We start from the raw sequence: 20,475 nt of genomic DNA on the forward strand, positions 1-20,475 counted from the left end.
GCCTATTCCCTGCTGCCAACAGACTGCACATGGGCCATTAACCCATTGTCAACCAAATGAAACTTCTGCCTTAATGAAGCCATTATGAGCTCCTCTAGTCAGACAGCAGAGACCAATGAAGACCCTGACTATTCATTTCATGGACTGGGCTGTAGTGAGGACAGATAATACGGGCCTTATTAATGAGACTGGTTTAGTGAGCTGGAGAAAAGGAGGGGATACAAAAGTGCAACTGGTGACGGCATTTAGGGCCAAGCCAAGGGACTGGTTAGCTGCTGGTGTGTGAAAAAAAAAAAAGAAAAAAAAAAGAAAAGCGCTAAGGCCTCAAGGGAAAATAAAGTAACATGAAGAGAATGTGTAACATGGAAATTTCCAGTGCGACTGCAGCTTTACGTCCAACACTCAAAAAGTATAAGTAATGAAAATAGACTTATGTTTTCTGTGCATGGCAGTTTCTGTTAAACATTATTAGCCTGGTTGCCATCTCTTTTACTTTTCCAGGCTAGAGATAAAAAGAAGTATTACCGTAGATATTTAAACTGAAAAGTTGCACCTAAGAAGGTTTAGCAAATTTCCAAAACCAAAAGACAGAATTTATTAGTCTGCAATATGAGATTTTAAACCCTTATGGGACTGTTTCGCACAGTAAAATCACTATATATCTACTATAGCGTGCTTGTTATGCCTCTTGCACTGAATTCTAGCCCGTAATAAAGTCGGGGCAGGTTGGTGGGTGGCTTGATTCATCAAGCAGTGTGTGTGTGCAGGGGGGTCAAAACAGAGGGGCAATGGGCTGCATATGGCATCGTAAAGATATTAATCACCGCACCCTTTAAGGGATGGCTGACAGCACCCAGACCCACCGCCATCTCCACCATATTGGCCCACTTCATATGCTAATGCAGAGAAAGGGGGACGCAACGCCCAGGTTTATTTGTTTCCCTCGCCCCACTACATGCACAAAAGCCACTTGACATTTCTATTGCCGTGTTTTTATCTTAGGTAAAGAGGCCCCCTCGGACCCCGCCCACCACTGCACGCACGCACACACACACACAGACACTGAGGGGACATGCATGCACATATACTGCGCACACACACACACACACACACATACAGAGCTCCTTCCAACGCAATGGTCAATGACTTTTAAATAGCTGGCAATAGAGTGGGCATGAATAGCCAATAAGCTAATTCCTCCTTTTCATTCCCTCGCTGCACTCTATTGGGCTGAAAGGCCCTCATTAGATGCCAGGCAGCCTTCCACATGATTGAGGGCTGTTATTATGCACCTTTAACAATTAATGTCACATTACACGCATTATCCCCGTCATTAAGCCCTTAGTGAAACCAATGAATGCCACTTGTGCTGTATACATGAGCCCTGGAGGGAGAATAGGAGGGTGGTCACTCATCCCCTCTTCTCATCAGTTTCACGCAGTGGAAGAAGACCAAATGGCGTTCACTTATGAAAGGGAAAAAACTATCTTGTGAATTGGCCATGTTGTATTTGAGCTGTTCATATGTAGTTTTACACTGATGAAATGTAAGTTCTCTGCAAGTCACGTCAGTATATAACGGAATATATGCAGAGGAGAAGACCTCACATTGAGAAAACGGTTAAGCACACACACACTGATCAGCAGTTTGTGTATTATATTTAAGCTAGTAGTAAAAAAAGACTGAACTGCATATACGAAGCAGAAAAAATCAAGTTCATCGAGATCCTTACAACATCAACAGGTGTTTAAATCTGTTCAGCACGTGACAAAAACCCGGTTTCACTGATGAGAACACTTTCCTCACCTTTGCCAATCACCAAGCCGCACTTGTCGGCAGGTACGGCGTACGTCACCTCCTGCAGCCCGCTGGCCCCCCCCATGTTGCAGTCGCTGCGGCCTCTGCGTCCCAACATGCCCCCAAAGCCGTCTCGCTCCTGTCGGGACGAGGAGACAAAGAGTTAGGAGACACATGAAGCGCCAGGGAGAGCTTCAGTCTGGCTGCCACTGGCTAAAACAAAAACATTTGCTGGAGAGGTCAAGGAAATAACAATATTCTGATGGACTTACCAATAAAACAACAAAATATTTATTTTTCCTTCACCATGCCAGATTTTCTTGTCCTTATGGTCGAAACCTGTTGGCTCTAAGCCATGTTTATAAAGGCTTTTTAAATTTCAAGCTTTTAGTCTCGTCCCTCCTTTACTTGATTTAGACTGCCTTGGACTTTGTGTAATACAGCTCAAGAGTTTACTTTTTTTTTTTTTCCTCACTGGAGATTTTCAATCTTGGAGCTACTATTTCAGTTTTCTCCAGATTTTCTTGTGTTGGTTGTCTCTTATATTGTTGTTCATCTTTAGAAATTTGAGACATTTAAGTCCAAAGACATTATAAATTTTCACTCCTGAAAATATATTACCACAAAATATGCATCAACTCAGCCAATAATCAGTTATATAGATATATAACGATGGAATTCTTTGCAGTCTCAAATGAGTTCAGCACTTTAAGAGTCAAACGCAACTTTTGAATTCAACAATTGCCGTATCATCGTAAGTTTTAGTTACACTTCCATAAGAAGAATGTGTGAGCTGACAATGTGAGTGACCTTTGAAGAAGGAAGAAAAGCAACAGCACAAACCACTGCATGAGATAATGTGACTATTTATTATATTTAGTATTATATTGTCCCTTGCCAATATGTGATGACAGTGGCATAATTATTATTTTTTTTTTATAAAGTCTGGTTTAAACTCTATCAACAAGATTTGTTTCAACAACAACCTCCTTTCCTGATTGTTTACAAAAAAAAAGAAAAAAGAGAGAGAAAAACAAAACCCTAATTGTTTCACCTCATCAGTGAGGGGTTCATGAAGTCCATCATCTTTTGGCTGCCTTTTTATCAAATAATGATAAAATGGTAGTTCACGCATGAGCAGGCCAAAGCTGTCGACTCTCTATTATAAACTCTAAATTATAGGTCACACATTGTAGGATAAAAATAAAAACAGTCCTATGAGAAATCTTCATTCATTGGGCAGATCACTACACACACACTTTGATTAGCTTGTGGTATATTTTCATGTTGGAAAAAACACCACATCATCAGATATCTGTTGAGGACTGCCAATTAAACTGTCCAGTCTCTTGGGGACTCTGACACTGGCAGCAAGTAATCAGTGTGCTTGTTGAAGGCAAATAGTACCGGCCGTTTCATGACCGGGGAAACCCGATTCAACAGTGACTCAGAAGTTACTACAGGTGTTAATTTCTGCATCTTTTTTCTCCCTCCGTGTCTCTACACTCGGAGCGACCTGATGGCTCAAAGCAACAATTTAGATGTATTTATTAAAGTGATATACTTAATACTTCATGTTTTTGACCCTCCTCTGTTCATCCCCTTTAATTTTAAATGTTTGTCCTTTGAACCAAACTTAACCTCAGAATGATTTTGTAGTGACACTAACTTGACCTAAACTTTTAAACACTAATTTCTCAAACTTTCCCCTCCGGCAGGACATGCCCCGCACTCCCCCAGCTATAATGTGTCTTTGGGGTTTTTGTCACCTTTTGACCCCTGATGTGTTTGCATCAGTCAATTCGTTCACACACACACACACACACACACACACACACACACACACACACACACACACACACACTTTTACTTTGTGTGTGTGTGTGTGTTCTATTTTCTTTAAAGCCCCTGTAGGATGATCTAATGATTCTAAGTTGACATTTTATTTGAATTAAGCAAAAGTAATTCCTGTGTTAAAATAAATGAGTTAGATAATGTCAGAATCTTACTGAATCCTGATAGCTCTATTGGGTCATTCCTTCAACCAGAGCTCCCCGGCTCAAATTTTTGATTTTGATAATTTTTTTCCTGGCAGAAGATATACATAAATGATGAAGAAAGCCCAAATACTAAAGCTCACTGATCATTATTTACTGAGTTTCCCCCAATTTTGTAGTGTGGGGGGTCAAAACGACCCAGAATTTTCACCTATGATTTGGAGCAAGTTTAGGAGTCTAAAGTCAACACTAAGAAAGGTAGCAGCTCCACCATTTTTCTTTTACAGAGAGACTTCTAGGTAGACTACAAGATTCTGGCAGTTTTAGCACTTGATTTTGTGATGTGTGCCTATGGCAGTGGCCTCAATATCCTTTTACTTCCTGGTTAAAAATAAAAATATCTTGGTGTCTATGCATTTACAAGGACCTGGGTGGTTTATTGTCTTAAATAATAACCTGTGAATATAACTCCAGAATTAAGTAGTCAAATTTGACATGTTTTCAAAGGTCAAAAACCAACTGTGTGACACATGGCAGGAAGCCACTCTTTTGCAGGGATTAAAGCAAAAAAAAATCTGAGTGAATTTTTTTTTCCAGGCCAAGTCATATTCCCCATCTACAATTTGTAAAACAAGTTACAGAGGAGGCCCCCACATTAGGGCGTGTACACACTGTCCGGCTTTTTTCTTTTTAGAAAAGGCGGGTGCCGCGCTGCTTTTTTTCCGCCGTGCGGTCGCTTCCCATAGGTTTTCAAGTAAAAAAGGCGGAGGCAGCTGGGAAAAGGCGGACAGTGTGTACACGCCCTTAGCCCTCGACGCCTGCTAAACAAGTAAAATTATGAGATTTCAGCACCACCCCACGCATAACCATTGCTGCTGTTCTCTAATGCAGCCATCAAGTTGTAAAAAGGCTTTAACCTACACTTTATTTAAATACTCGAGACCAATAGCATTTTAAGGGAAGAAGATGCTTTTGAACAGCTTTTCTATTGCCAGTTTGCTTTTATGTAATTTCAATGCTGTTTTCAATCTATGAAATAAAACTGATACTTTTTGCAAGGCTTGACTCAGTTTTGAGTCATACAAATAATCAACCATCTACATAACTTTTCAGTGCATATTATGTTTTTATTTATCTTACATTTATCTTACGTGACAAAACCCTTCAAAACCCCTATGTCCCACTATAATGGCCACCCATTAAAAGTCTATCTGCATGTTATTTTCTTTTAATAATAACGTGTTATTCTCTTTCCATTACTCTTGAATTATGCTATGCATTGTGTGTGCTATCAGTTGATTATATTGTATAATGAAGACGGATAGAACGTCCTCACAGGCCAAGTGCTATAGGGATGAGGGGAAATTAGCGTGCGCATGCAGGTGAACACGGCGTTCGGGCTCATCTAATTGCAAACTGTCAAGATTCTTAGCTGCTGGAATAAACTTTCCTTGTGGATTATTCTCGGTCGGAAGATGTGGGTGGTTGCAAAAGGATTGCTTTCTTCTCGTTCGTCGGAGTGGTGAGATTGCAGTTTGCTCCTTTTTGAACTGTGGCTTCTCGCTCCTTCTTCGTCACAAACTTTGACTTTGATTGCAATCTTGATTAGTATTTGAACTATTTCTATTGCTTGCTGGACATTAAGACTCTCGTAATTTGGGGGTTTTGGGGTATTTTGTCACGTTTATAAATGTATATTTTGGTGTTAATCTAACGTTGGCTTGTGTGTAGACTAAAATTGAATGTGCGCACGTCCGCCGAGACGTGATTAATTGATTAGCCTACTTCAATACACCGTGGGGCTATATTATCGTCTCCAATTGTTTCGTTATTATACATATTATTGTTATATTGTCAAGAAAGGAAGTGTATGATTTTCAGTTTGTGGCTTTAATTAGTAGCCTAAGAGAAGGCCCTCCAGCAGCATCAGTAGGCTAGCCTATAGGGCTCCATTACCCGATCCGTCTCCATTACAACATAAGGAACTGATAGTAGACAATCGTATGGCAAAATTCATAAGTAGGCTAATGTAAATAAAATGACATTATTAAAAGAACATTATAACATTATAGCCTACAGCTATAGCCTATCTGAAATGGACATGGGGAGCCAAGCCTACGTTATCAGCATTCTAGTCAAAAGACGGATTAGGCATTCGAGAATATTATGGCCTAACGAGAAATATAGGCTATATACGTATAATTACCGACATCCAAGTAGATTGTATGCCTATTCAAATCAGCTACCTATCACCTGGCAGCGCGATTCCTAAGTCCCGTAACACCCCCCTCCCCTCGCTTTTTTCCCCCCTTCGGATCTACACTGATCTCATACATGGCCTCTCTGGAATCCAATTGACGGAAATCCGTCGTAGCGACGGAGAACTTCAATCCCTGCTTTTGTGTCCATAAAGAAGAGGTTCTGAAGTAAAAATAATATAAAAATTGGAAATGTATCTTTTTCCTTCGTTAAAAAAAAATGATGGCAAATATATATATTAAAAAAAAAAGGAATTTTCGAGGGTCACCGCGTAAATGACGTCTCCTCTCGCATTTCAGCACACATGCACACCCCTAAAATAACCTTTAACTGGAAATATGTAGCGTACAGAGAGCAGCCCTCACAATTATATTTTCAACTGTAAATTATTAATGCAAACCAGTTTTCATTCTAAATATATCAGTGGGATTTCCCCGCTTTATGCCAGACATTTATGCAGGATTTATAAGAAATACACGCTATTTCTGCAATCAGGCGCAGAATTTTGAGCCCCGTCAACAACGCGACTGTCAAAGTGAAGCAGTTTGTCATCTGATGAATCTCCGCCCAAAGTAAACAGTGCGGAGCACATACCTGAGCTGTGTGAACCAGCTCGTTGATGAGGTGGACGGCATGGTGGCAGTGGTCCGGCTGGCCCATCACCTGGGCGATGCGCTCAGGGCTGACGCCGTCATCTGGACAGGGAACAGAAGAGGAACAGAAGAGGCTGTCAGCTGCTGTCATATCAGCCTCAGGACTACATAGGTACACACTAACAAATACTCAAGTTGTGACAAATATACTCTACACTTTTACCATGTCCACCTCCTCTCTGTCCACAGAGAGAGAGACAGACAGAGATAGAGACAAAGACAGACACTATTTTGGTGCAGTTTTTTACCTGGCTATGTGCTAAAATGTCTTTTTATCTCACAATGTTTTTATAATTTATTATGTGACTATTTATTATTTTCATTTTTATCATGATGTGTACCTTTTAAACTAAACACTATTGTGATGCTCATGCATTTCAGATGACTTGTCAGCTGCCATGTGAATACTTAATAAACTTAAATTCAAACCAAGAAGTATAGGAAGCAACAGTCAGCTGATATGTTTTGAACTTTTGAACTTCACTCTGTGCTGCCCAAAAAGCCCATGAATTCTGATGGTTGTCGAGCTCTGCCCGGAGCTCATCGATGGCCGGATGTAGATTTTACGTGTTATATCGGCTGTCAAGCGCTCAGACTCCCACCGAGAGAGACCAGCTGAGGCCGTCCACCTCAAACTGCTTCCTATTGCCTACTACTGATACATTTCAACTTATTTTTTGTGGCAATGTGGTCGGTGCATTAACAGAATGATGCCCCACTGTGGCCACGTCTGTCTCTATAGAAAACTGAGCCTAAAAATGTGTCTGGACAGAAAAAAAAAATGCTCCTTTAAATAAAGCAATTCTACTTTTTGATTTGTAAACTGAAGCTTGAGGTGCATCATATAGAATGACATTTTTAAGATTAAAAAAATGACACTTTTCTACTTTCTACCTTGTTTGAACTGGATCCTGACCCCAGCATCATTCTGAATCTTCTTGATCATCTCTCCGTTCCTGCCGATGATGATGCCAACAGCAAATCTGGGCACAACCACCTGGACAAAGAGGACACAGAGAGAGAAGGAATTCAAGAGAGATTTAAACTGTAAGCTCTGTTATTTCTCTGATGTTTTATTTTGTCTGAATTAGTCAGAATCAACTCGGCGGTCCAACATTAGGAAAGCAGAGAAACAAGCCCTTACATCCAGGCTGCTGCCCCCCATTTTGGATCCAAAGTCTCCCCTTCCAACTCTGAACTCCCCTTGGTCCTTGTCCCGGATGAGCTTCACCACAAGTTCACGGGCTTGCTGGAGACGAACGCAGATCACAGAAAAAGCTTTAGAATCAATAATAGATTTTAGCAAACTGTTATTGTTACTGTTTATTGTGTTTTGGGTATTTTCACTCAACATGTGACACGTAGCATAAGTACTTTCCAGAGCAGAAAGAAAGCAAAAGCAAAACAGAGGTCTTCAAATTTTTGAATGGAACACTGGAGGCATAAAATGTGTAAAATTGAGTGTAAACTGGAAAGATAGCGGTGCACACTGAGCTTCTGCGAGGCTGACCTGCACTTTGTAGGGATCCCCAGTGATTCTCAGGGGCTTGTCTGCTCCAGTGGGCATGGGGTCATCCTGAATCATTATCATCTGCACTCCTGTTCTCTCCTGCAGGGGCACATCCAGAGAGGAGCAAAAACACACACACACACACACACCAAAGCATTACCTGGGGCCCAAATCCCCACTCACTTTGAAGGGTGGGTGTAAATTCTGCCACTTCGAAAAGAATAGGGTTTATATTATATGTCATATTGGTGAGGATGAGCTATACCAAGAGGAGAGTACCTGTAGACCACTACTTGATGCTGAAATAATATTTATCTAAATCTTGTGAAAATAGATGGAAAATGCAGTTTGATTAGATTACCACCTGGTCACAAGGTCTTAAAAAGTAGAAGTCTGTGCAAAGAAATATTTCTACAGTTTTCTTTGGAATAAAGTGGCATATAAGAACCAAAAAAAAGCAGCACCCAAATCAGTTCTGTGTTAGCACATTCTCAAAATGAATTACTAATGCTTGTAATCAGTCAGTGAAAATCACTACAGGTTGTTGCACTTCTGCTCAAGGTGTGCTTTGCTAGGCTTTAGCTGTCCACTACACAGCACTGTGTTAGAAAGAAACTGTGAAACTAATTTATTTGGCCTGGTAGAAAACCATCTCAGGTTCCTGTGGTGCATCACACAGGCGGATACTAGGAGGTGCAAGAAGAGGCAAGATAATACTCAAAGCACTGCCTTACTTCCTCACTGTTTGCGTAATAAGTTAAAGTAACAGCCTCCAAAACCATTGAGCGCGTTTACATGCACACCAATTACCGGTAACTAGGAATAATCAGGTTATGGCAATAATAATAATTACATGCACCCTAGTAATGCGATAACTGGGAAAATCCCAGTTTACATGATTCAGTCATAGTTGGATTTCTCTCCTTAAGTGACGTCAAACTCAAAGTTCCTGCCGGTTGTTTAGGATTTTTAACATAACAATAAGCACAGAGCTTATTTTCATATGGACAGGTTTCTGCATCTCATTACTTTGCACTATTTCTGGTTGCAAAACAGTTTACCAAACGCCGTCCTTCTAGCTCTCTGTTTCTCTGTCTCTATCAGTGTGCATGTAAACGCACTCGGCGTGACCTGCTGCCATACCTGCAGTTGTTTGATGGTTTCTCCTCCCTTGCCGATGACCAGGCCCACTTTGTTGGCGGGGATCAGGATCTGCTGGATGGAGCTGTTGCCGTCCATCTCGTTGTGGAAGCCCGGACCGTACCGACACTGCTCCACTATCTCACTCAGCAGCCTCTTGGCCTGACTGGGGGTTGACAAACACAGAGGCAGGGATTTGAGACAGATTTCCTCACAAATCTCATCACAGTTACAGATCCTACACAAAAACTTTCCTGTGTCACATATTGCTTAGCGGAACGTGAAAGAAGTGTTGAGTGATTCAATGACTGATTAAAGAAGATGTGAAACGACTATTCACCACAACAGACCATGACCTCAAATCTAAATTCAACACATTTGTAGAAGTTCAGTGCGACTGTTACAGTTACGTTGACTGATGGGACTTACTCGATGTTCTCTGGGCTTCCAGTCAGGGTGCAGGGCCGGTCCAACATGCCTCCGCTGTCTGTAACAAAATAAACACCAACTGTTAGAGAGACAGCACTCCCCCACATACACAACACAACACAGATGAGCATGTGCACACACACAAATTACCTTTCATGTAAAAAAGTTAACTACTTAATCATTCACTGAGAGAAATCTAGGATGGAGGATCTTGATAGTAAAAGTGGAGGTATATGTATATAAACACTTTGAGTGAGAAGTTAGCATTGGTAAAAATCTGCAAAAGACACAAAAATGTATCTGGTTCCCTATCAAGGTATTCCTCAAAGCTGTGACAACTGCAACAGCCTTGTGATGTTACCTGTACTACTGGCTACTCACCACAAGACAGACTGATTATGATTCAATGTTATATTTTGTAACATTTTTTCACTGTGTAAACAATCCATTTGTTGTAAATTATTGCACCTGTAAGTGCAAAAATTGCTCATTTTGTTCATGTAATTGTATTAGCTTTGACTCTGCATGTTTAGTCAGAGGCAATAGTATAAATACTGTACTCTTGTAGACTATGTGATTTCACATCATACGGTCAAATCCAACCCTGCAAAATAATTCTTGCAAGTAATTTATTTGCATTTCAACAATGTTAGAGATTGTGATGGTGAAGCACAAATGGACGATCTTGGACTACTGAAACTTAGGAGACTCTTGATTTTCCACATTCTTCTTCAAGATCTGCAGAAAGCAAGACCGGACACTTTTTGGATTGCTGGACTAAGAGAGATTCAAGCAATGACACAAATTGAAGTTAGATTGAGAATTGGTGTCTATGGATCCTTTCTGCAAAACCAATTATTTGGTGCCATCCTTACCATTTTATATCTAGGAACGCTGCACCTTGTTTTCTTTTTCATATCAAATAAACAAATCAGTAAGAACCTGTAAGCAGGGGAAATGTTATCAGTCTTCCAAAGGCCCCATAAGTTGCATGTTTTTCATAATTATTTAATATATGGTTTAGAATTTGGATGAATGGATCAAAATTCCAAAATAGCAAGAATTCATACTTTATTATAGATACTGAACTAAAAGCTTATTCCAGTCTTGCTTAATTGTGGTTATAGTTATGCTTTTCACTGAATCTACCCGACTTGTGCTGGCAGATCAACTCAGTATAGTCAAATGAAAAATAAACCTCAAAAAAACCTCCATGCTAAAAAAAATTAAATAAAATTAAAATGAGCTTGCCTGTCCATCCCTGACATCTCTGGCCTACAGCTTACTTAACCGTCTCACAGTAGCAGGGTTTGATACAGGGTCATTTTGGAAAGGGTCAAATTGGCCCCTACTACTTTTCTAAGGAGTCAATGTCTTGTCTGAGGGAATCCACAGAAAACAATGATCTGGAGATTTGGTCACACACACTAATGAATATGTCGGCTATTGAAATTAATAACCCATGTAATTAACAAATGCTACAGATTTCTACAACAGGTGATAAAAAACAGGACTACAGAGAAAACAAGACACTGGCTGCGGCGAGGGCAGGAGGGCACTGGGAATTTCTGATACCATCAACACAGATACCGAAAAATACCTTTTTTTACACTTAATGTAAATGAAATAAGTAACATTTTTCCCATAAAGCCAGATCTTTCCCCCTGCAAGTGAATGCATGTCAAACATAGATGTATTATGCTACAACCATCTCTGTAAAATGTAGTTAATGATTTAAATACAAAGCTATCACACCGTTACTGAAAGTGTGTTGTTAAGGATGCCTGGAAAGAAGGGTGGCTGTGACATCACATGGGAGAGTGGAGGAGGCTTGGCTAGTGTTGGTAGAAGAGGCTGGGTGGCTTTTAGCTTGAAATATAATGATCACCTTGCCTTGGTTAGCTCTGTATTATAAATTAACAGGGATGACATGAACTGAAACAAAAATGCGAAGACATGTCTGGCAAGGCGAGGTCTAATGTTAATGTGTGTAGCTAAAAGCTCATAAAATAGACAGCGTGGCCATTGATGACTGTGTTTGAGTTGGACTAAATATTTCACTGCATTTTACTTTGTATTTTGCTATAAAATGTAATCATATCACCATCCGATTCTCTTCTAGCCTTCTGGAAATATCTGAGCCAAAATGCAAACTTAAGCAGAGTTTGTTGTTATGAGTTGAATTCGAGTGAGTTGAGTGTTTGGCCTGCAGCCAAAAGCCATGTGCTGTATGTAAATATTCAGCACATTGATTCTCTGCCAAACGCAAGCAAAGGTGGATGCAACAACACTGGTAGCAATCGGCTTTGAGTAAAGCAACAATAAAAGGGATTTGTCCAGCATTGTATTTAACTGAAAACAAAAAGTATCAAACGTTGGCAGTGAATGTCCTGATATTTTGTACACACCTAAAAAGCAACGCTGACTGAAAAGTGGACTGAGGTTTCTGTCGGCTGTGATTTTGAACCGGGTCAAGTCAGCGCACAAACCAAATTCCAGGCACTTTTTATATTTCACTGACAAAATGGCGCAGCCTAGATCAAACACTGCAGTATTCATTTTAGAGGAGAACTTTGCCGTCAGATTAGGCTACAAAAACAGGAAATTTAGGTGATAAATAGGCAAACAATACACAATTCTAGACAAATGGCCATAATGACTGAACTGCATTCACAAAACACCTGGGTAATTATATTTTTTAGATGAAGACAATTCTACACCATTTCAGCCCTCTGCCTCAGGTCTTGCCACGGGGTTTGCTGTAGATCTGGGTGGCATGTTGCTACATCAGCCTCCAATGTCGGTAAATTATTATAATAGGAATCCCATTATCCACAAGGCTGCCAGCATTTTTGTGATTTTGGCATTTTAGTCCCTCAATGTAATTTGGATGAAAAAATCCAACTTTTCTGCAGAACACTGGAGGTTCAATTCAAAAACTATAATAGCCACAGAAAATTGCCTCCTAAAAGACTCTCTCCATTCTAGGGAGTCAAACTCTTTTCTCAGTAAGGCCCACATTGAGAAATTAGAATCCACTCAAAGGCCAGACAGTTGTTCCTTTATTATATCTTAATTAAACAAAACAAACTAGGGTTTTTATGTGTAGGCCACATTTAAAAACATGATAAACATTGTGGCAAATTAATAGCTATGTAGCCACCGTAGAAGAAGCCAGAATAATGAATTTCGGAGATCTTTTTACAGATTAATCATAAAGCAACTCATACACAGCCTGCTTCAGAAGCAAAAACATGACACATCAGGTAAGACTGACACTTTCAGAAAGTATATAACTTTGCCAGGGTTCCCACACCTTCTTAAACATCAAATTCAAGGACTTTTCAAGGACTTTCCAGGCCCAATTCCCTCAAATTCAAGGACCCAACACGGCATAGTTTGAGACACGGATCAAGGTTAATTACTGTTACAACACGGAGAAATTTTATAATGAGAACTAGCAGGCTTTACAGAAGCTCACAGACAACAATTAAAAAGAGAGAGAGAGGCTTGAATGTGTGAACACTTCTCAACTGTGCTGTGTTACAGTGATGGCAGACTATGTGGTCTCTTGCCTTCTCTAACACAAATATATAAATTCAAGCACTTTCAATGACCCATGTCAATTTATGTCTATTTTCAAAAACTTTCAAGGCCTTGATTTTTTTTCTCAAATTCACAAACTTTCAAGGATTTCAAGGACCCATGGGGACCTTGCTTTGCTGACTTTTAGCATAAAGCATAACCCCTCTGTGATTGATCTCTGATTTGGCAACGCCCTCTGCAACAAGTCAGTCACTTTGCAATTTGACTATGAGAAAGTATTTTGCTGCAGAGTTGTCACGTCTAAATTGTGACTATACATTTTTTTGAGAAGGTTGATGCTTGATGTTTAAACTTATTTACGATGTAACATTACACCAGTTCACGTCTAGATTTATTTCCATCCAAAAGCCATTGATAATTTTGAAGTGGGGTACAGAAACTACAGGGAACCTACAGTGTTTCCCACAGGACAAATTTAGCCGTTGCCAAACCTGCCCGGTCGCACTCCAACAGCAAAACACCACAGCTGCCAGGTCGGAGCAATAGATTAGCTCTTATTTACCACTGTGTGGTCAAAAGGGCAATGCAAATGTATTCCCTTGTCGCATGGCAAGTAAGGAACATATTCTACTAAATAAATAAGGAACATATTCTATTCGCTGTCTGTAACAAAATAAACACCAACAGTTAGAGAGACAGCACTCCCCCACATACACAACACAACACAGATGAGCATGTGCACACACACAAATTACCTTTCATGTAAAAAAGTTAACTACTTAATCATTCACTGAGAGAAATCTAGGATGGAGGATCTTGATAGTAAAAGTGGAGGTATATGTATATAAACACTTTGAGTGAGAAGTTAGCATTGGTAAAAATCTGCAAAAGACACAAAAATGTATCTGGTTCCCTATCAAGGTGTTCCTCAAAGCTGTGACAACTGCAACAGCCTTGTGATGTTACCTGTACTACTGGCTACTCACCACAAGACAGACTGATTATGATTCAAATGTTATATTTTGTAACATTTTTTCACTGTGTAAACAATCCATTTGTTGTAAATTATTGCACCTGTAAGTGCAAAAATTGCTCATTTTGTTCATGTAATTGTATTAGCTTTGACTCTGCATGTTTAGTCAGAGGCAATAGTATAAATACTGTACTCTTGTAGACTATGTGATTTCACATCATACGGTCAAATCCAACCCTGCAAAATAATTCTTGCAAGTAATTTATTTGCATTTCAACAATGTTAGAGATTGTGATGGTGAAGCACAAATGGACGATCTTGGACTACTGAAACTTAGGAGACTCTTGATTTTCCACATTCTTCTTCAAGATCTGCAGAAAGCAAGACCGGACACTTTTTGGATTGCTGGACTAAGAGAGATTCAAGCAATGACACAAATTGAAGTTAGATTGAGAATTGGTGTCTATGGATCCTTTCTGCAAAACCAATTATTTGGTGCCATCCTTACCATTTTATATCTAGGAACGCTGCACCTTGTTTTCTTTTTCATATCAAATAAACAAATCAGTAAGAACCTGTAAGCAGGGGAAATGTTATCAGTCTTCCAAAGGCCCCATAAGTTGCATGTTTTTCATAATTATTTAATATATGGTTTAGAATTTGGATGAATGGATCAAAATTCCAAAATAGCAAGAATTCATACTTTATTATAGATACTGAACTAAAAGCTTATTCCAGTCTTGCTTAATTATGGTTATGAATAGTTATGCTTTTCACTGAATCTACCCGACTTGTGCTGGCAGATCAACTCAGTATAGTCAAATGAAAAATAAACCTCAAAAAAACCTCCATGCTAAAAAAAATAAAATTAAATAAAATTAAAATGAGCTTGCCTGTCCATCCCTGACATCTCTGGCCTACAGCTTACCTACAGTCTCACAGTAGCAGGGTTTGATACAGGGTCATTTTTTTTTTTTGCTACATCAGCCTCCAATGTCGGTAAATTGTCACCTCCGCCAAGGAGGTTATGTTTTCAGTGCCGTTTGTTTGTTTGTTTGTTTGTTAGCAGGATTACGGAAAAACTACTGGCCCGATTTTCATGAAACTTCGTGGAAGGGTGTAGCATGGGCCAAGGAAGAACCCATTAAATTTTGGAGCGGATCTGGATCCGACTCACGAACAAGCAATAATAGCACGAACCTTGGCGGAGGTCTGCGCTCTCCGAGTGCCCTTCTAGTTATAATAGGAATCCCATTATCCACAAGGCTGCCAGCATTTTTGTGATTTTGGCATTTTAGTCCCTCAATGTAATTTGGATGAAAAAATCCAACTTTTCTGCAGAACACTGGAGGTTCAATTCAAAAACTATAATAGCCACAGAAAATTGCCTCCTAAAAGACTCTCCCATTCTAGGGAGTCAAACTCTTTTCTCAGTAAGGCCCACATTGAGAAATTAGAATCCACTCAAGGGCCAGACAGTTGTTCCTTTATTATATCTTAATTAAACAAAACAAACTAGGGTTTTTATGTGTAGGCCGCATTTAAAAACATGATAAACATTGTGGCAAATTAATAGCTATGTAGCCACCGTAGAAGAAGCCAGAATAATGAATTTCGGAGATCTTTTTTACAGATTAATCATAAAGCAACTCATACACAGCCTGCTTCAGAAGCAAAAACATGACACATCAGGTAAGACTGACACTTTCAGAAAGTATATAACTTTGCAAACTTTTAGCATAAAGCATAACCCCTCTGTGATTGATCTCTGATTTGGCAACGCCCTCTGCAACAAGTCAGTCACTTTGCAATTTGACTATGAGAAAGTATTTTGCTGCAGAGTTGTCACGTCAAAATTGTGACTATAAATTTTTTTGAAAAGGTTGATGCTCGATGTTTAAACTTATTTACGATGTAACATTATACAGTTCACTACAGTTCACTTCTAGATTTATTTCCATCCAAAAGCCATTGATAATGTTGAAGTGGGGTACAGAAACTACAGAAACTACAGGGAACCTACAGTGTTTCCCACAGGACAAATTTAGCCGTTGCCAAACCTGCCCGGTCGCACTCCAACAGCAAAACACCACAGTCGCCGGGTCGGAGCAATAGATTAGCTCTTATTTGCCACTGTGTGGTCAAAAGGGCAATGCAAATGTATTTCCTTGTCGCATGGAAAGTAAGGAACATACTCTACCCTTCATACACATACAACTTTATACATCCTTGCTTCCTGCATGCCAGTGCACACAGTGCCAAAGTGCCACTGACCACGGCTGCTACTAGGTGGGCCAGAATGACCCGGATTTTTATGCAGGCTGGATTCAGCCCATGGGCCATGAGTTTGACATATGTGCCCATATATCAAGACATGTGGCTTAGCAACCTGACGAGTAGATATTGAGCAACTTTGGAACAACTACAAAGTCTTAATTTTGAATGAAAACTATTTCAGGGGCTTCATAACATGCCAACATCAATGCAGTTGTTCCCAAATTGAGATCTGGTGAGCCAATGCACACCTAAGTCTGTCTATGAAATGACATGGAAACTGTTTTTGAGAAGGCAAAGATATTGAAACAGTGACTGAAAGTCACTGTTGTCCATGTAACAACTGACTAACGCTAACCAGATCCAAAGCTATCACACACCAGGAGGAATACTGGCCCCAGGTTCTATTACCCCGGTGTGTTCAGTTACGGCTCAGGCCTCTCGGTTAAAGGGTGTGGTTCCCGGCCTCTGAGAAAGGAACGGATAACTAGAAAACTCACACCTAAGTCAAGCAGAAACAAGAGGGCTGGGATAATGGGCCACTGTCCTCAGCTAGAGCTTACCTGCAGCAATCTGGATCTTACAACCTGATTCCAACTGAATTCTTGAGATCTGCTCTCCTCCTTTTCCAATGACTATTAGGGGGAGAGAGAGAGGGGAAACTGAAAAGGCCAGTTTTAAGCCTTTGTCAATTTAAACTGGGCCCCAAGCAGTGACCCAAAAATGGAGTAGAATAATGTCTATTACTGTGTCAAACACTAGTACTGACTATGGTGAACTCGAGGGCTACTTACTGAATCCCACCATCTTATCAGGCACTTTGTAGTCTTCTGTCGCCAGAGCCCTGCGGGAGATTAGGACATGATTAATAACGACACGGGTTGACCTAGGAAAACACCGACTGTATGGACAGTGCAGCGCCATCTAAAACAAAAGGCTGTGTAAGGCCTCTGTCACCCTAAACCCTAAAGTATTCAGTTTGTACAGAGGTCCTCGCTTTCCCAGTCTCTCATCTGTGCATCTCTAAATAACAGCCGGCAAAAACATAACCCAAAAAATTCACAACGTATCAACAGTCAGTGCGTGATCACACAAAAAAATGTGTTTTGGAGACATGGACTGGGAGAATCTGTCTTTGAAAGTAACATACAGCTAAATATAATAATGTTGATAAGCTTTACTTTAAGGCCATACGCAAATTAAATTTTATATCAATCTTAATCCAGTCACAGTGAAAATATTAGCAACACAATCCAAGTTAATTCATATCTACTACCATTAATAGAAACAGGAATATGAGTATACTCTGCTCACCTTTGATGTACCATTGTGCCAAGCTGGTTACCTACTGAGAGAAGGGAGAACAAACAAATTAGCATGTAAGAAACAAACTGAGATCATTGTAAAATCAGCTCTACTTATCCTTCACTAGCCAGTGAAGCAGCAAAATGGAGAAGAATGAGTCAGGGCCGGAGGGGATGGGGAACAGATGGATATGGCCCTGCCAATCCTGTGTGTTAGTGTCTGATCCACAGCAGGGGGCTTGCACCAGCATGGAAATAAGGCCCGAGAGTGTATGAGTGTGTGTGTTTCAATCAGGGCCGCTCAGAAAGAGAGAGGCAGCAGCCGGGTCAGCGGCTGCTGGTGCAGAATTGAATTTTGACAGGTAGCACCAAGCAGGGGTCCTGCGGGGTCACTGGAGGATATGCTGCCATGGACGTGAACACCTGAGTTGATATCTAGCAGGTTCAATCAATTTTATGGTTGTTTGCACTGATTTCACTTCTTCTGGAAATGCATTGGGGTTAACGCTCGGGAATGGAACAGCTATGAATATAAAAATAGGCGGTGCACTGAACTCATACAAGGATCACACTATAGGATAAAATATGAATGCAACTGACAAACGTATTTATGCACTTTTACATTTCATAATTAAGTGCCAAGAAGTGAACAAGGAACAAGGCTTGGCATTTAAGTGATTTTTTTTTTTCATACCGCAGTGCAACCTTGAACGACAAGAATCTAGGACAGAGTGCTGCAAACAAGAAGAGTGCACCAGCCAAACCTTAACCAGAATTGCATACAATTTATCTATCCATGCATTCAGGGCTGAAATATCATACAAACAACTGTGACAAGATAAGAGGAGGACAAGATAAATGACTTGTGTTTCCACTTCGTGGGTATGAAATGGATCAAATCTGTGTTTTGGGTGTGAGGCATAGCTAGCCAGGACGCCTCTTTTTTCATTACACTGCAGAGACGGATCCCCTAACCCAACCCGATAGCTGCTCACTCTGCACAAACATGGGAATTCATAAGAATGGGGTTGCACTTGATAGTTCTGATGTTTACAATAATTAATTTATTGATAAAAGGTTTCAGCCCACCTGGCTTCATCAGTGCCTGGATAAAAAAACCCACTTGTGTCTTAAATAGGACACCTGTTGGTCACAGGTGAACACATGCTGTCTAAGTATTACGTACGACTGGTCTGAGCGCAGCAACTTACCTACACTCTGCACAAATATCTATGGGCATCAAAACAATTTAATATCAAAACTAGGGATGGGAATTGATCAATCTAACCCTAACAATTTAATAGTGAATTAAAAAGTGTGCATTTTGGGGTGCCCTGATGGCTCCGTTGGCAAAGGTGCATACCATATAACGCAACGTCCTCGGTTCAGATCTGACCTGCTGCATGTCATCCCCCTCTCTCACTCTCTCTCCAAATTTTTTCTGTCTCTCTTTACTTTCAACTTCTAATAATTTCTAACAGCGGCAAAAAATTCCCCAAAAATAATCCTTTAAGAAAATGCGCATTTTGTTGTATTTAAAAAGAGCAGGGGATAAAAACAAAAACTAGTGCAAATGTGTTTTGATGTGAATGGTTCTGGAAACATTGGAACCTGTTCCTCAATGAAACCAGTTCTCAGTTCCCAAACCTAATCAAAACATAACTAAAAACCACATTGGAGGTGAAAATAGACGTGGCACCGTCAAAATCTAGTAAACATCATGCCCCCACATTTACAATGGAAGTAGATCTAATGCAGTTCATAACTAAGTTCTTAAACTTAGTTTCCTGTTATGTTTCAACTTGACAGACTAAACTGCTTTCTGTTATTGTACCCTGCTTTGTTGAGGATAAAACTAAAGTGCTCAGTCATCACCGGTGATTACTGTAACTTCTTGCATCAATCAAACTATACATTTACGTCTTATTATATTAGATCTGAATAATTCCTTCTTAAAATAACATGCTGGTTTAAAAACGCTGCCTATAATGCCGAGGCTCAACTCAAGTCATGCGTCCAGCCTTACATAAGCTGCAGTTTTCTTTTGCCGTTCCTCATTTGATGAGGCATGCATGCTTGAAGAGGGAATTTTCCAAGCTGAGGCCTTTTCCTAGTAACTCCTCTCATCCCTCTTAAACTCCTTTATGGAGGCGGCTGTGATGCTACAGTGAAGCTGGCTACTTTTCTAATTATTTTGCTATGCTGAGACAATGGGCAAAAACGTTATTAAGCTTTTAGCTCCATATCCACCATTAAAATAATGGTCAAATTCGTTAAGCACCCAGATTAGTGAAGCGATTACTCTACAATGCAGGTTAACTTGGTCAAAAACATTAAAAATGACCTACAACTGTGAAAGGGAGGCCTAGCCATGAAACACAACTGTTCTGTACTGAATCAGCAGTTCACAACCACGTTTCACAGTCTCAGTTCCTTCTCTGTAACCAGAAGACTTTGCATCATACCACAAACCTGTTTCACTTGCTTGGTGCACTGTGCTCATTTCTCACAGGCCAACAGTTTGTGAGGCTTGCAGCCTGGCGCAACAAGTGAGAATCTATCATAACTGTACTGTCTGTAGTGCATTGTACAT

General features: G+C 40.2%; 1 protein-coding gene across 4 annotated transcripts in view; it reads right to left on the reverse strand.

Annotated features, from left to right (window-relative positions):
- The window catches only part of fubp3 (far upstream element (FUSE) binding protein 3), a 38,495-nt gene that overhangs the window by 4,598 nt on the left and 13,422 nt on the right, over positions 1-20,475 (reverse strand). For 3 of the 4 annotated variants that reach the window (XM_071896047.2, XM_071896048.2, XM_078288301.1), the window contains exons 3-12: positions 17,893-17,926; positions 17,373-17,422; positions 17,142-17,213; positions 9,786-9,843; positions 9,360-9,522; positions 8,217-8,315; positions 7,851-7,955; positions 7,601-7,703; positions 6,648-6,748; positions 1,807-1,936 (exon numbers count right to left, since the gene is read on the reverse strand). In XM_071896047.2, coding sequence (XP_071752148.1) covers positions 1,807-1,936; positions 6,648-6,748; positions 7,601-7,703; positions 7,851-7,955; positions 8,217-8,315; positions 9,360-9,522; positions 9,786-9,843; positions 17,142-17,213; positions 17,373-17,422; positions 17,893-17,926 — 915 coding nt within the window. The remainder of the gene's footprint in view (positions 1-1,806; positions 1,937-6,647; positions 6,749-7,600; positions 7,704-7,850; positions 7,956-8,216; positions 8,316-9,359; positions 9,523-9,785; positions 9,844-17,141; positions 17,214-17,372; positions 17,423-17,892; positions 17,927-20,475) is intronic. The other variant, XM_078288302.1, reaches the window with a different exon arrangement.

The sequence above is a fragment of the Centroberyx gerrardi genome, chromosome 2 (assembly GCF_048128805.1).
Source record: "Centroberyx gerrardi isolate f3 chromosome 2, fCenGer3.hap1.cur.20231027, whole genome shotgun sequence".
Lineage (NCBI taxonomy): Eukaryota > Metazoa > Chordata > Actinopteri > Beryciformes > Berycidae > Centroberyx > Centroberyx gerrardi.